Source organism: Montipora foliosa, chromosome 4, assembly GCF_036669935.1.
Source record: "Montipora foliosa isolate CH-2021 chromosome 4, ASM3666993v2, whole genome shotgun sequence".
Classification (NCBI taxonomy): domain Eukaryota; kingdom Metazoa; phylum Cnidaria; class Anthozoa; order Scleractinia; family Acroporidae; genus Montipora; species Montipora foliosa.
The window spans coordinates 11,322,911-11,338,189 of NC_090872.1; the positions used below are offsets into that span (position 1 = coordinate 11,322,911).

The 15,279-nt window shown below is 40.4% G+C and overlaps 1 protein-coding gene across 1 annotated transcript; it reads right to left on the reverse strand.

Annotated features, from left to right (window-relative positions):
• Positions 1-63: 63 nt before the first annotated feature.
• Positions 64-13,209, reverse strand: LOC137999824 (hatching enzyme 1.2-like). The gene is made up of 7 exons (XM_068845758.1): positions 12,956-13,209; positions 8,759-8,905; positions 6,532-6,649; positions 4,680-4,855; positions 3,959-4,234; positions 2,874-3,005; positions 64-1,679 (listed from the first exon to the last, which is right to left on the reverse strand). The coding sequence occupies exons 1-7, from the start codon at positions 13,074-13,076 to the stop codon at positions 1,636-1,638; spliced, it is 1,014 nt and encodes a 337-aa protein (XP_068701859.1). The 5' UTR covers positions 13,077-13,209; the 3' UTR covers positions 64-1,635.
• Between the last annotated feature and the right edge of the window lie 2,070 nt (positions 13,210-15,279).

Here is a 15,279-nt window from a genome sequence, read left to right on the forward strand (position 1 = left end):
AATTCAGAATTTCCGACGAGCATCCCCGTCTGTTTCATATGGGAGTTCCCCCCCCCCCCCCCCCCGGAGACTAATATCCCGTAGGTGAAAATTTTTCTTGAATAAACTTGACTAGATGCGAGGTGTACATACACTGTAATTAATGTCGACGATTAGATGGTTGCAACAAATGCATTTTATAAATATAACGAAAAACAGCCAAAAACGTATTCCGTATATTATACAAAGCATTTAAAAAACAATGGTGAATTACAGCATGGACATTAAAACTACGAACAGTACATGAATGAAGGGGGTAGTTTCTAAAGAAACTGTGGTGCTGCGTCGGTGGGGAAGTAGTATACAAAAATTTGGTTTTATCAACGTAGTTTATAATGTAAATTGGCCACCGTACAGAGATTCTAAAAGCTGACGTTTCGAGCGTTAGCCCTTCGTCAGAGCAAATCGCAATGCGTCTAAACCTTTGTAATTAGTGTTTGCAAAAAGTGCAATTAATTAATTAAAAAAAAAATAGAATGCGGGGAATGAACATATAGAAATTCCTGACATTTAGGTTTCATTTGCATAATGTTCCTCGCCTCGCGCAGAAATCACGTGTGCTTGTAGTCTCGCACATACGCAAATATGAACCTTTGAAAGAAGCTGTCGCTTATTCAAACCGGGGATGAACGAAGGTTTTCGGTCCTCTTTCCGCCCTGGTCGAAACGTCTTTATCAAGTTTTTAGTGAACGTCGTTAGACGTTCAGATAAGTCAGTGTCCAGCATTTCTTATAGTAATTATACTTGAAATAAGTTTGATTTTAACTGAGGTTACTGAACACATCCACCGCAGCATTGCCGGCCAACTTCTACAGGACTTAAGCCAGCCTTGGCTACAGCCGAAGAAAATAAAAGGTTTTGCCCATGCTATCCATCAGAAAGGAGTACTTAATAATTGTTAGGGTTTTGTTGATGGGACGGTCCGACCAATCTGTCTCCCTGGTGAACATAACGCATTATGTACAATGGAGAAACAAGGGTCCACCCGCTTAAGTTTCAGTCAGCCGTAGCACCGAATGTTTTGATTGCAAATCTCCTTGGCCCTGAATAATTGAGGAGAAAGAGCTGCCTTTGAAATAACATCTGCAAATGGTTAGACTTTCTAGTCTTCTCGGTCAAGGACGATAAAGTGTAGGCCCCGTCTCACAACCTTTCAATGTTTATAACCCTGTGGGACCTAGAAGAACCCGCACAGTATTCGCAACCAGCGGGGAGGGCATGGAGTTCCCGGTGTTGTGGTCTGTCCTCTTTGGTATATAATGGTTGGGAGCGTTCGTAAGTCGACGTGTGACGTGTGTAAGGGACTTCCTGTCCTACTCTTGACTCTCCATTGGCATTGTCCAATTAATGTATGATTGAAACTGAGAAACCCCCATAGTATAGTTGCAGGGGAGATGACTGAATTAAACTGAAAGACACATTTGTTGATGCGCTTGCAAATCTTATATTTCACGTATTTGTACAAAAAATCCTTAATAAATAATAATAGACAATCATTTGCCATAAAAAAGCGACCTCTTCTTCATTTTTGCATCACTGTTGGCATATAAAGTAAAAGCTGCTGCTATAAATAATTGTTTTGCTTAAATGAATCTGTCATTTCATGTGTTTTTCTCCTCTCCATATATTGATCCGTTTGTCTGTGTAGAAAAGAAGACAAAAGTAATTTTAGTAAGGTGTCTTCAAACCACAATCATACTATAAACCAATCCAAAACGTTAACGGACGCAAATATTAAACTAATCAGGCTTCGGCGAGAAACGCACGAGGGAGCTTAAGCACGTGAGTTTTTGAGACGCGGACGGCAACCGGAAGTGAGCTGTTTTCCCTTTTAATATGTCTTCACACAACCACATTTACATTGCCAAGTATACTTTCTCCATTAGGGATGATTAACATAAAAAGATGGGAGACACCATTGTCCTGCCACGCGAAATGTTCTCTTCCGGCTGCCGTTCGCGTCTCAAAAACGCGCGTGCTTAAGCTCCCTCTAATGCGTGGGAAAATGCGCGTGCCGGGAAGTATCTGCTTCGTCAGTGGGAAGTGCATGAATCTCGATAATTTTGTTTTATCGAACGAATTGATAAAAGCAAATTAAAGGGGCTATGTCATGCAAATGATGTAATTTCACGACACCCAAAATGCCCAAAAAGTAGACTGATGAAACATTGCAATAACCACTTAAAACTGTTGAACAACATAAAATAAATACAGAAAAAGAAAGGAAAAGCGTGGATGAACACAAATGGACAAGGCTGAAACGGATTGTATTTGGTTAATCTTGAAAAAAGTTGGCCCGGCCATTTTTCAAGTTTATGGCATATCGCCTGGATAAAGGTCGTTTATGCTCAGAATCATCTTCGTACGCGCGAGGTGCTAACGCTCGAAACGTCGCAAATCTTTATTCCAGTGGTTATAGTTGCAGTTCTTGCAAACTGAAAACCTGTTTGTCTTTTTCATAGATTGAGCAAGCTATAACATATAGAGTGTTTTCATATGACGTCACGGCGGCCATGTCGGTGTCCCTAAACAAAGGAACGATGGCCATGTTGGTGTCCCCAGCTAATCCTCTGGGAATTGAGCTCTATTATCATGCAAACGTTTTTTTTTACGGTGGAAAAACAAGGTTACTGATCACGTGAGTGAAAACACTCTATACGATTGGTCGCAATCCAGTTGGCAAATCAAGTGTAGCGATTCACACCGAATCCACGGCGTAAGCGCAGACGAATCCAACGCTCTACCTATTGGGCCATCCCCACCCCCGCAACATCGTTGTCACTAACCAACGTTACCTAACTAGGTGACGACATTTAGTCGGAGCTTAAGATTACCTGGTGCGTCGGGTTTGCAGAAACCGCACGAGTGTGGACACCACTTTGTCATGAACTTCTTCCAATGATCACAGTATCCGGTATGAGAAGCAAAACGTTGGCATTCTTTTTCGAATTTATCTCGACACTTTCCTGAGAAAGAAAATGAGAAAATCTTAGTTTCACGTTGGGTGTAAAAGTGTTGTTCAGACTATGTAGCTGGCACCAGGGTTTGGACACGGACAGTAGAAAAGGCCTCTTGAGCAACCCTGTGTAACCCGCGTTTTCTTGTGGTTTTCGGAGCAGAAAGAAACTGAAGAACAGTGTTAACGTTTTCGATATTTTAGTCGAGCGAAAATCGTGTTTTTCGGTCCTTCTTTGTTCCTTTACCCCACGGAAATGCTTTCTTCGTAGGCTACCTCCCGGCGGAGGGGTCGCGGTTCTCCTAAAAATATATTCCCTTTTCCAGTTATTAATTCCGAGCTTATCAATACAATCAATGTCAAATTATAATCTCTTTCTCGAGCTAGAGCTAATATGGCCGGGAACAAGTGCCCTACAAATCAAATTAAAGTGCTGATCAAAGCACATTTTGAGGAGAATGGAGACCTGCAGTACTAGGAGAAAAACCTCCTGGAGCAGAATAGAGACCCAACAGAGTCAACCCTCGAACCCGTAGCCGGGCCACATTAATTGGTGGAAAGTTCTCTCACAATTGAACCAACCCTGCTCTGCCTTCGTAGTGTTAAGCCTTCAATAAATCGTAACAAATAGTCTCGAGCCCCTTTGAAATCCTGATCCTTTTCAAGATTCTTCAGTTTTTTAATTGACTGAGATGATCTTTAGCTTAAAAAATCTTTTTACATCCACATTTCCAATACATGGAATCCACGCACTGATCACAAAAAAGGTGTAGTGTCCGGTGTTGTTGTGTGTCTTGTGCGGTGTATCATGATGAGTAAATGCTCGGAGATTTTAAATGCCTCAAGAGACTTTATGGTTGAGCTCTATGAAAAAAGCACAGTTCGTGTATTTCAAACAAGTTTTGTGAAAGTTTTTTCGACTTTCTAACACCCATCAAAACGTACTCTGCATTGTCTACTTACGTTTTTCGCTATTTTCACTCTTGTTGGCAGCATGAAGAGCAGGCTTTTTGTCCCAAGGTTTACACGGATAATATTTTAACAGTTGCTTGATATCGATTGCGCTGAAATCATCCATGTTGCCCAGTGGTCTGTTAGGATCTGCTATGGACTGCAATGTGTTGTCGCCATTCTTGCTGAAGGCTTGCTTGTCATAATGCATCAAGCTGTCAAAGTCATACGGTTCCTGTGCACTGTCCAGTCTGTCTGGGCCGTAACTGTCGAAGTTCTTTTCAAACCCTTTGAAAATCAATTAATCGACCCGTCAGTGAGTCAGTCGGACAGCCAGATAATCTTTGAGTCAGTCCAATATTCCTGAATTCTTCCAAATGATGGATCTCTTGGCCATCTGTTTAGTTCTGGAAGACCTTCAGTAATTTCTAGCGTGAACTGTTGTCAACGTTTTGTTGACTAAAACTGATGGAGTTTTCAGTTTGCAATTATCTTTTGTTTGTTTTTTTATATACTTTTCTTCTCCCAAGTAGAGGCATTTCTGGCCTTCACTTGGGCTTCAAGTTTACACCCTTTGCAAATTTAAAATACCGTATTTTAATTTTCAGGAGAATGGAGGACAACGATTGCACGGTATTTTTAGTTAGTCAGGTTTTTCAGCTTGGTTTCATTACGAATTTGGCAGTTTGGCGAGTGCCTAAACAAATATAGTGGCCTACTAAATAAACCTCACCTGGTTCAATGTTCCACCAGAGAACCATAATGTAGTCGTCTCTATCAGTGCGTGACTGTTCATGGAAGAATCCAAGGACGTGCATCAGTTCGTGCATAACAGTGCCTTTGTACTCGCAGCCTTCCCCTACAGAGATTCTTTGCTTTCCTCCTTGGCGGCCAATGGCAGAGAAACAACTAAAGCAAAATTCGCAAATTAGTGGTTCATTACCGTGGAACAGCTACAGGTACCGGTAAGTTTTAACGTATTCCTTAAAAATCAGCTTTTCTTATGATGAGAACAAGATCTCTTCTAGTCAGTCTCGCGATAGGCTCGATTACCAGCCGCTGCTTTGGAAAGTGAACAAGCGCTCACTTCCGAAAACACGCCTGGAGGTGTGAGGTGAGCCATTGTTGATCTCCGCCAATCAGAAACTCGCCTGCACAAATCGAGCATGCATCAATTATATGTTTTGGAGGAAATATTCAAAATGTGTCTGCGAAGGTAATTTTTGACCCGGCCTGTGTTCGAGCATTACAGTGCTTTTTAAGGTGGGAAACTAAACATCCAAGACTTCAACAACGGAAAGCGGTCGAGGATAATGGTGTGTCGTTTTCTATCGCCTGAGTTCGAAAACTTCAGTAATTTGCCAGTCGGCGCCAAGGGCAAAATACGGCTTCCGAATGATTGTTATTGCAATTTCGGCTCAGACTTCGCTGATGTAAGAGCAAGTAAAATTCCTTTAGATCAATCGAAATTACTGCTGAATTTATTGGTTGCAGAACGAGGGGGCCGATGTGGCCGACTGAGAGACCTAAGGCAGCCAAAGATTTTGTTGACGTTTCGCCGGTTAAATTCAAAATTACTTGACCATTTAACCACAAACTCAAGCTCGCATCACCGGGAAACTTCGCACAGACGTTTAAGGGATTGTTATGAAATTACTGTTTTTCTAAAATCAGTGTTTTGGGATGTCGAATGCCATTTCGCCGCAAATATTAACTTTGCATAAATCGTATTTTGAATTTATGTCACAGACACGATCTATCGCTCACGCGTCCAGCCGTCTCTTCTCACGGAGGATACCCGAACTCGAGTGAGCGGGGGAGAAATCGAGCCTAGTCTCGAGATAAGAAGCAAAATGTTTAAGTCTTCTTAAGACAGCAAGAGAATAACCAGGAGCGATCAATTTAAGTCAGGGTAAATCTCAGAAACTAAACTTCTTCAGTGAAGACGACGTTTTGACGAAACTTTCGGATTGCACAAGTGACCGTTAAATTAACTAAGTGAATTACGTTCGTTTCACCCGATTGCCTATTCACCAAAACTGAAAACCCTTTTACGCGAAATGGAAGTCCCACGGGTCGGTACGGTCGAAAATTTAAGCGGCGCGCTGTAAACACCTTGACCGTCTAAATTTTTGAACGGCAAAGGTGTGGTTCCATGGATGCGTGGTAACTCAGCTATTATCGTTAGTCCTTCTCTTTCTTGACGCCATTTTGGATTTCGTAAAGTAGTACTCTGCGCATGAACAGATGGTAAAACCACTGACAAAGATTAAACTTTAATCCGGTTCGTCAGTTCCGTGTGAACAGAGCGCAAACATTGCACGGTTCCGTGCGAACAAAATGGCCGGTCAAATTTTTCAACCGGTCGAAAATTCGTCCGGTACCGTGTGAATCGGGCCTTACTCCGGGTGATGGATTCTTGCAAAACGCAAATTTCAGCCTAACGTTTACTGTCTGTTTACCGTAGACGCGATGATTAAACTCTCCAATAACTCGATCTGTAAAAACACTAGGCCACAAATACATCAAAATAGTAGTCTCCTGCATGATCATGTACTCCTGCTAATACAGAAAGTTTCGCTTACCCTAGATTCCCTTCAAATTCGATGAAGTCCGGCTCATCTGTACGAGGGACAAATTTTACACATGTCCTTTTGTGAAACTCGTGCATGGCCTTTTTAATTGCAGAAAGGGCTTCTTTGCCTGCAAAAACGAACAATAAACGAATAACAATGAACGGTGTGTTATTGAGTCTCATCAGAAACCCATCAGGGTTGAAACGTGTAACGCGCGTTCACAGCTTCCGAATATTCAGTGCGAACTGATTGGTTGTATGTTTCAGTGCTAAGTACCATATTTGGAAACCCCTCGCTCTTGTTGTTCAAAATATGGTACTTAGCAAATTGAATATTCAGAAGCTTGTTTCCCAGCACTCAAGGGGCCGTTACACGTTTCAACCCTTATGGGTTTCTGGTCTCATACAACTGAATTATCCTATCAGACGCTGTCTTTCAAATGAGCGAATCATAACGCAAAGAAAAAAAAACAGATGCGGGAAAACGTCAACATGTTAAGAACCCGGGCTTTTCCTTACTTCTGACTGGCTAAGAATGTGCTCGAGAATTTTAAGCCAATGCACAAGGCAGGGAGACGCCAAACATCCTTCCTCAGCGTTTCGCTCGCCAACCTTGCGAGACTGCTGAACTTTCTGCCATTTGGTTAGCATTCGGCAGAGTTGTTTTAATAACGAGTTAGAGAAATAAGTGGAGGAAACTAAGAACTACGGTGACCGAGCATTTTCGGCTCACTGGCCAAGACTATGGAACATTTACAATACACCTCTATCCATACGGGAGTCATCTTGGTGTGAGCCCTTTAAGACTGGTTTTTAATACATTCTTATTTAAATCCTTCTTTAAGACATAAAAATCATTTAAAGAACTTTGAACAATGCTATACATAGAGCCTTACCATTATTATCTTATTTCTTCAATTATTTATTCATTATTTATATCCCGTCGAAAATTTTTAATGTACAATTCATATACTTTATATATTTACATTAACACTACATATAAGGCACTATGTACCTTTTATTGTAATCTTTCTGACTGTTTAATTATTGTTAAGCGTTCAGACTTCGTATAACGCTTTGAAATAAATTATTAAAAAGAAGCGATAAACCTTTCGTAAAAGCATATTAAAAGTTTGTTGACGACGTTTCGACGTTTTGCTAACGTCATTAGAGAGGTTAAGCATGACTTTTACGGCCAACGATAAACGTGAAACAGCATGCTCCTGCTCATCATAAAAGCGTGAAAATTCTCTCATTTTATTTCGTCTCGTTTCTTTGAGAAGTTGCTTGATATTTGGAGCTAACAGGATAGAAATGAGCTCATATCGCGCAGGGTTCTTACATTTTTGGCAAAACCCTAATTTCATTCCGTATTTGGCGTAAACGTCATGCTTAACCTCTCTATTTCAAGTCAAAGAGTGAAAAATGAAAAATGTTTAAATACTAAAAAGACAATAGATGATGGAGTGTTCACTTAAACAAAGAGTTTTGCACGAATGGAATCAGTCTGCGTGTCATGTGAGACTAGGATTGCGCGCCTTGATGAAAAGCAAGCATCTCATAGACAAGACAGTCAAATTTTCCTTGACACTTTTTTAGAATGCGGAATTGGCTTTCTTTGAGGAGGCTTGTATCCCCATGGGCTGTCGAAAAGTGTTAACCGATTGCAGAATTCTTATGGTCAACAATACGTTGTTGATGAAGGTGTCGAGCTGCAAAGCCGACATAACTGAATCACACAGATTACATGTAAAAGAGCAAACACGCATTGTTGATTAACGATCGGAGGCTTGATTTCTCTGGGCTTGAGGTCTTGCTCCTACTCTCAACACGCAGACTGATTCCATTTGCGCAAAACTCTTTGTTTAAAAGAACACTCCATCACCTATTGTCCTTTCAGCATTTAAACATTTTTATCTTTCACTCTTTGACTTGATAATGACTTTAGCCAAACGTCGTCAACAAACTTTTAATATGCTTTTACGAAATGTTTTATCGCAGTTTTTTTATCGATAAAATAATAATAGTAATAATAATAATAATAATATTGTTATTATTATTATCATTATCATTATCATTATCATCATCATTATTATTATTAAAAAATTCGTCTGGCTCCTATTTAAGAAGTAATAAAAAAGTTGATAAGATGGCCGTTTCAGTGGTCATGCCCTTAATTTTCAACATGTTGGATCGATCCAACATGTAATCAAATTTTCAACATTTATCGTACTCACCAATGCTTGAATCAATCGTGAAAGGAACCACGCCATCCGGCCACCTTTTGACCATGTCACTAACAATGTCACGTTTGTCTCTTGATTTCCCCGCTTTCCGGGCGTCTCTAAGGTTGTCTGTCACCAACACATCGCCTTCGATTATTTCTAAAGGTGAGATGGAAGGAAACGAGACACTATAAATCAGCTTAATGGATTCAAGTTACAGGTAGTGTGACGTAAAGATGAAGGATTAGGGTTTCACTGCTCTTACAAAACGAATCATAGACACACGCTGACACGAAAGAAAAACGAGAGACCAAACTGAGCGAGCAATTTTACCGATGATAGAGCTACAGAGGACAGATCGAAATGAAAGCATTGTTGTTCAGTTTTAACAGCCAATAGGATCAGGGCTCACCGGGTATGGGTCTTCTTTGACCTATCAGATAAATAAACACACTACCCATGCGATCCTCTGAAATTAACAGATTACTTGAATCTCAAGATGACTTTCCGGTTTAGGTTGGAGAGGTGTCACATCGACAACCTGACCTAATCCACAGTATTTGAAACTCATATTAGGTTTTGCCTGTTTACGATTCATTCACAACGCCTGGGTATGCCCTATAAATTGAAGAAACTATTTGCCTTGAACTACTGAGATGTGGGCAAACGTTTGTAACTCCTCCAATCTGCTTGACAAAGTTCATTACACGCAATTTGAAAAATCATTTGTTCGTAAATTGTAAGTGTTAGGGAGAAAAGTTATGCCCTAATGAATTTGGAGTCACGAAAATCCCCTCGATTAGTTTGCCTCGGTTACATCTTCAATGGAAAACAAAAACACGTGGGATTTCGATAGGCTTGTAATCTTATGTGGTCAGAATTAAAATACTGGCATTGTCTATAAAGAAGTTTACTTGGAAATTTTTCAAAATACGCTACTTCTCCTGATCCGTACGATGATAATCTTGACGAAACCATAACACAGTATATTGTCTTGATAAGATCGATGTTTGCTCTGAGTGCACAAAATCTGCCAAAAGAAGTGTTCATGGCAGAAGGATCCAAAACAGTATGTTTTTGGAAGCAATAGACCAAATAGGCTGACTCAATCATTTGGACCCAATTCAACCCTTTCTGACCCTTTGGAAATAAACATTTTGTTCCAGGTATTTCCATATCATTTAAAGGCAAGTGCTTCATTATAATGCAAATACAATAAACAAATAATCTTAATAACCCCCAGGATATTTGAATTGGGTTCAACATTGAGTTAGCCGATTTGTCCATGGATCATTGTAAGATTGAGATAGTTCAAGGTCAACGTTCTTAGATTTCCCTTTTCCATAAGTTCATATCAGTTTATGGAATTAAATAAGTTATTGGATTTCCTGATGTAGGCAGGCTTTCTTTCAGGTTTTAATTCGCTGAATTTTGGCCAAAAAATTATCGTTCTTTTGATACTGCCCAGTTACTAACCACGCAAATGCAAGATGACGTGCTGTCTCTGACGCGAGCATTGGTAGGAGTGCGAGTGCTGCAATATCGTGCTTCTTAATTAGCTTGTTATAAATAAAAGAGCGATAGCATATTCTTCACCACTAAAGTGAATGCAGAGTTTTTCATAGGGTAACCACGGTCAAGGTCATCTCAAATTGTTTAGACAAAAGACAATAGCAATTTCTACCGATTTTTTTTTTTGGAGGCTTCTGAATCAAAATCGGATTAACCATAATAAACAGTCTTGTATGATCGGCTGCGGTTCAACTTGGAAATTTTTCAAAACACGCCAACAGCGTTTTAGCTGTTGTTATGATGACCAGGTTAAAATGTAGTGTGGAAGCACACCCAGTGTTTAGGGCGCTTGCCTTGTGATCCGGATATCACTGGTTCAAGAAACGTTCTGGTTCAACTTCTCAGCTGCGCTTGTAAATAGCCAACTGGTTTGCCTTCAGCCATCTGGGATTCTTAAAACTTGTCGTTGTGTTTCGTGGTACCGCTAATATGTTTCACTGCCCCTGAAAAACCCCTATGGGGAGTGGTCAGTTTAGTATGTCTGGTATGTGTCTACTGAGGGTAAAATGCTGATTGCGGAAAAAAACCTAAACCCTTCATTCATGCTAACCTAAGGTCTAAACATCGTCTTAGGCTTAATTAGGTTAAACGGCTTCCGCCCGCAATCTACATTTTACCCACTTGTTGATAATCTCGACAAAAACGATAATTTATTGTCTTAACGATAAGATCGGTGTTTGCGTGGAAGGAAAATGGCACCAACTTGAACTTTTGGCCCATGGGAACATTCCAAATTTTCAACAAACACGGCTCTGGTTCTAAATATTTTAAAAGCAAAACCGCACGACTACGTTTAGTCAACGACAATATCTTCGGGAACGATGCGGGTGGATAGCAATATACTTAATGAACGAAAACGGCGGCTCTGAAAGTGTGTTATCTAGTTTTGGTTCGTTTCCCTTGTAACAACAGCGTGAAATGACCATATTTGAGGTTATTTAGAAAACGTGAGCGCGCACGAGGATAATGAACTTATTCTCTAATCGTCTACTCTTGACCGGACCAGTTTAATTCCCGGGTAGTGTTTTTTTTTCGAATCTAAATCTCAAACAACGTTGAACACTTGCGAAATGATTATAAGAAAGTGAAAGTGACAGTGAAGTTTTTTCAGAATCTAAATTTCAAACAACGTTGAACACTTGCGAAATGATTAAAAGAAAGTGGAAGTGATAGTGAAGTTTTTTCAGAATCTAAATCTCAAACAACGTTGAACACTTGCAACATGATTATAAGAAAGTGAAGTTCCGACGATAAAGCACGACAAAAAAGGAAAAGGTTCAGATTAAGCCTCTTCGAAACCGGCAGAGGTGAGTCCAGGCACTGCTAGTCTGCCGCTTAGCTGGCTGGCGGCATCGTTGGCGCAGAGAATGGAGGTGCCATGTCCGCGCGGCTTCGTCGCTCGTTCATTTCCCTCTGGCGCCAACAATACCACCATCTACGCAGGCTGACTGCGCCTGGGATGAATGTGACAATTTGAGAACAAGCGCTGAAAGCTTCTCACAAACTCTGGGTACGGAGCCTGAAAACGTGGTTTGAAACTTTACATTGCTGGGTATCTGATACAGTTATTGTCAATGGTGTTCAAGTTAGTAAAGCTTTCGCAAATGTCTCCCTTTTGTAGTACGGTTTCGAATATGGCAGCTTTCGGCAATTTGACTCGCAGCGGTTTAGCAGGACAATTATCACCTTCGGCATAGTTCAATGGCCTTCACTAGTGCTAAGAGGTAAACCGCGTCAGAAGGTCACAGCTTCGACTCATGCAGTGGAACACTCGGATGTCCCCCGAATATCCCTGTGCCATTCGTTCAAGAAGTTAACAGCATGGAAAAATCGTTCGTTGCTAGGGGGATACGCCAAAAAAGAGTTTTAAATGCCAGATATCAAAATAAATTGTGGGCAGTGACAAAAAAAAGCTTACTTACTGAAATTTTAATTGTAGGGAAAGACAGAGTGTAGGAGAAGGAAGCTGGGATGACAGAAGATTTCTGTCTACCCTCCCTCACTTCCTGAAACAAAACAACCCCACCCCTCGTTAGTTATTTAAGACATCTCTTTTGGTTGTGTCTATTTTTTACTCACTGGGAATAAATAAACGAAGCAGCGATTCCGAAGGTTCTTTTTGCTACTTACAACGATTCTCAGACTCTGGCATTAGGCTGGATGAAGAATCGAAGCGTTAGAGAGTCATTATGTTTTGGATAATGAGCCACTCGTGTGATTCACCGAACAACCTTGAGCCAGTCTGTGGAGCTATAACCGCTACACAGAACATCGACACCAGTAGTCATAACAAAACTATCGCAGTTGTTGTTGGCATATCACAATTAAATCTTTATATTGTATGATCCCCGACCTCCCGCTTCGTGATATTAAACTAACTGGCGCATTTCCGTTTTGAAAATTTTATGATTTGGTCTGCTACCCTGGCTATCAAGAAAAACTCGGTCGTAGTAATTAATTGCCGTAAGAAACATTCCAAGATTTCACGCTGTGCAAACATGAGAAAAAATTGTCAGCTAGAAGGGGTCGTTTATCACGCCAAGTCTTGAAACGCTTGTGAGATATTCCTTCTCAAAAAACAGCGCGTGGAAGGCGGCAAAATTATTTAAGTCAATGATAGGTAATTATGAATCTTACCGATTTGTTCGTTGGAATGGCGTTTGTTGAGCCATGGAGCTGAAATTACTTTGCTGAAGAATTCCATAAGAATCACAATCACCAATACCGAAAAAAACTGTGAAAATACAGACGAACGCATCGTGTCGAACCAGTTGTGATGGGTTTCCTTGTGGCAAATTAACTTGGTTACGTAGGCCCTGGAGTCGTGTCTGTTTGAAATGAGGTCGGAACCAAATGAAAGGAAATTACAAATAAAACGTTGATCCCATATGTTTATAAAATACAATGCCGAGATTAATTTGCATACTACACTTGTCTACGTAAGGTAATTGATCTCACATACTCGAGTTGATAACAAAGCGATTAGTGAGGTGGAAAGGTCTCGTTCGTATTTTTTTCAAATAGCATCCGGCACGTGTCGCAAATCGAGGCGACTCTTTTTCGCGCAGATGATCTTAGCTACCGATATTGTGGATCATTGTCTGGAAAAGATTACAAGAAAAATGTTCCTTAAAGTTGTAAGTAACAATTTAGATGGCCAATGAAATTCAGAGCTTACTGTAGAGGACATTTGGTTGGTCTTGCTGTTGCGCCATCGAGAGGGCAAGACAGTTGTCAAGAGACATCATGATTAAAATCGAACTCACAAGAAGCGTACGTGAAGTTCTGGAAAGCTGGGTAGTTAGCCAAGGGTCATCGGTTTCTTTGTCAAGCTACACGAACCAGACATATGTAGTAGGGTTGAATATCTTCTGCTCACAAGGTGCTTCAATCCGCGGCGTGTCTGAGAATTTCATAAATGCAGGTAAACCTTAGTTTATCTAATTCGCTCTTGCCTTATCTTTTGAAATAATGATGCATATGTTGCAGCAGTTTTTCCTAATCTTTTCTGAGCTTCCTTTTCACAATTGCCTTTCTTCTTTACAGGCCTGACTCGTGAGATGAGAACAAAGTAAGTACAGATCAACGCAACATAGCCAAAATGGAAGCTCAGATTCGAGAAAATGGGAGTCGAGGTTACGAAAATTTAGCTTGGGCACCTCAGCAAAAAGTGAGGTTGAACTGTGGCTCGTGAGAGAAAGAAAGAAGGCTTGACATAAGTGCAAAAAAAAAAAAAAAAAAAAAAAACCGGCTGCGATGAGCGATTTGTGAAAAAAGGAACGAAAAGCGGTAGAGAATGGCACGAAAGTCTGGAGGTTCTGGCCGCCGGGACACCCTCATCAAAGAAGAGATTTTTGCTCAATACCCACGACCCTATTCGACCCTTAAACCTCTTTCGTGATTTATGAACACAAACAACAGCTTGGTGCCCCCCGAAAGTAGATAAACGGTTTAGCAATTAATCATCCCCTTACCCGACGACGCTGAGCAAATCTTTTCAAATTCTTGTGAGACTCCTTTTAAAGGTCTCCGCAAAGCTTTTTTTTGGTTCAGTTTTAAAGGAAAGAAAATGAAGATTGTGGGTATGGATATGAGAGAAGAATTCGAAAACTTTGAAAAAAAAAAACAGCGTGAACAATCGTAGGAATCAGAATTTCGGTCATGCTGTGGTTTTGTTGTAAACCGGCATCTTGTTTGATTTAAGCCTGACAAATTTAGATCCGTCAACTTAGTCTCGGCTACTGTTTCCAGTTGAATGAAAAATCTTTCCTGTCTTTTCCGGTCACGCCGTTTATCGCCAAAGCCGTCTGCATCACTAAAAATATTCTATATATTGTCAGTACTGAACAAAAACCGAAGTTGGAAATTTTCAAAATACACCTGGTTTTTATCACCAAATATTTTGGCCTTCTAAACACTGAGATGAAAGGGTTTTTGTTGCAGACGGTGTACTGAATTTTTGAAAAAATGAAAGATTTTTTAATGTCTTAGCTTTGGAACAAGAAAATAAATTATAAAAAGAACTCGACTTTGTACATGACAGTTTCTGACTTATTCGAGGCTTTGGGACCAAAAGATCTCACATTTGCAGCATTTGCACTGATTAAAAGAGGAACTTTGTTGGTCTTTGCTGTATTTGAAGGGGCTTCCGGCTGTAAGACTGCCAGAAATGATGGAATTAGCAGATGTTTCTGAACTGATCGGCGGAGAAGGAAGGTCAAAGAACGACGCCGAAAAGAATGGCATGCCAGGATGACAATAAATATTTATACCCTCTTATAATACAACTATAAGGACGTATAAACTGATAATTTTAGATCTTATGCTAAACGTTATTCTCCCTTTGTTGCGATTTGCGCCTAAAAACGTTCTTAACAAACGTGTCATTAAATCTGTGTAGTACGCTAAATTCGACTGGAAATTGAGAAGTTCTTCAATGTATCAAGGGCACCAAATTAAGC

Bases quoted from the DNA above. Each gene is read 5' to 3' on its own strand.
- LOC137999824 (XM_068845758.1), bottom strand. From the start codon at position 13,076: ATGCGTTCGTCTGTATTTTCACAGTTTTTTTCGGTATTGGTGATTGTG. The intron at 4,856-6,531 runs GTAAGCGAAACT...ATTTTGCTTTAG, and splicing joins GAATTTGAAGGGAATCTAGG to TTGTTTCTCTGCCATTGGCC. The intron at 3,006-3,958 runs GTAAGTAGACAA...TTTCTTTCTCAG, and splicing joins GAGTGAAAATAGCGAAAAAC to GAAAGTGTCGAGATAAATTC.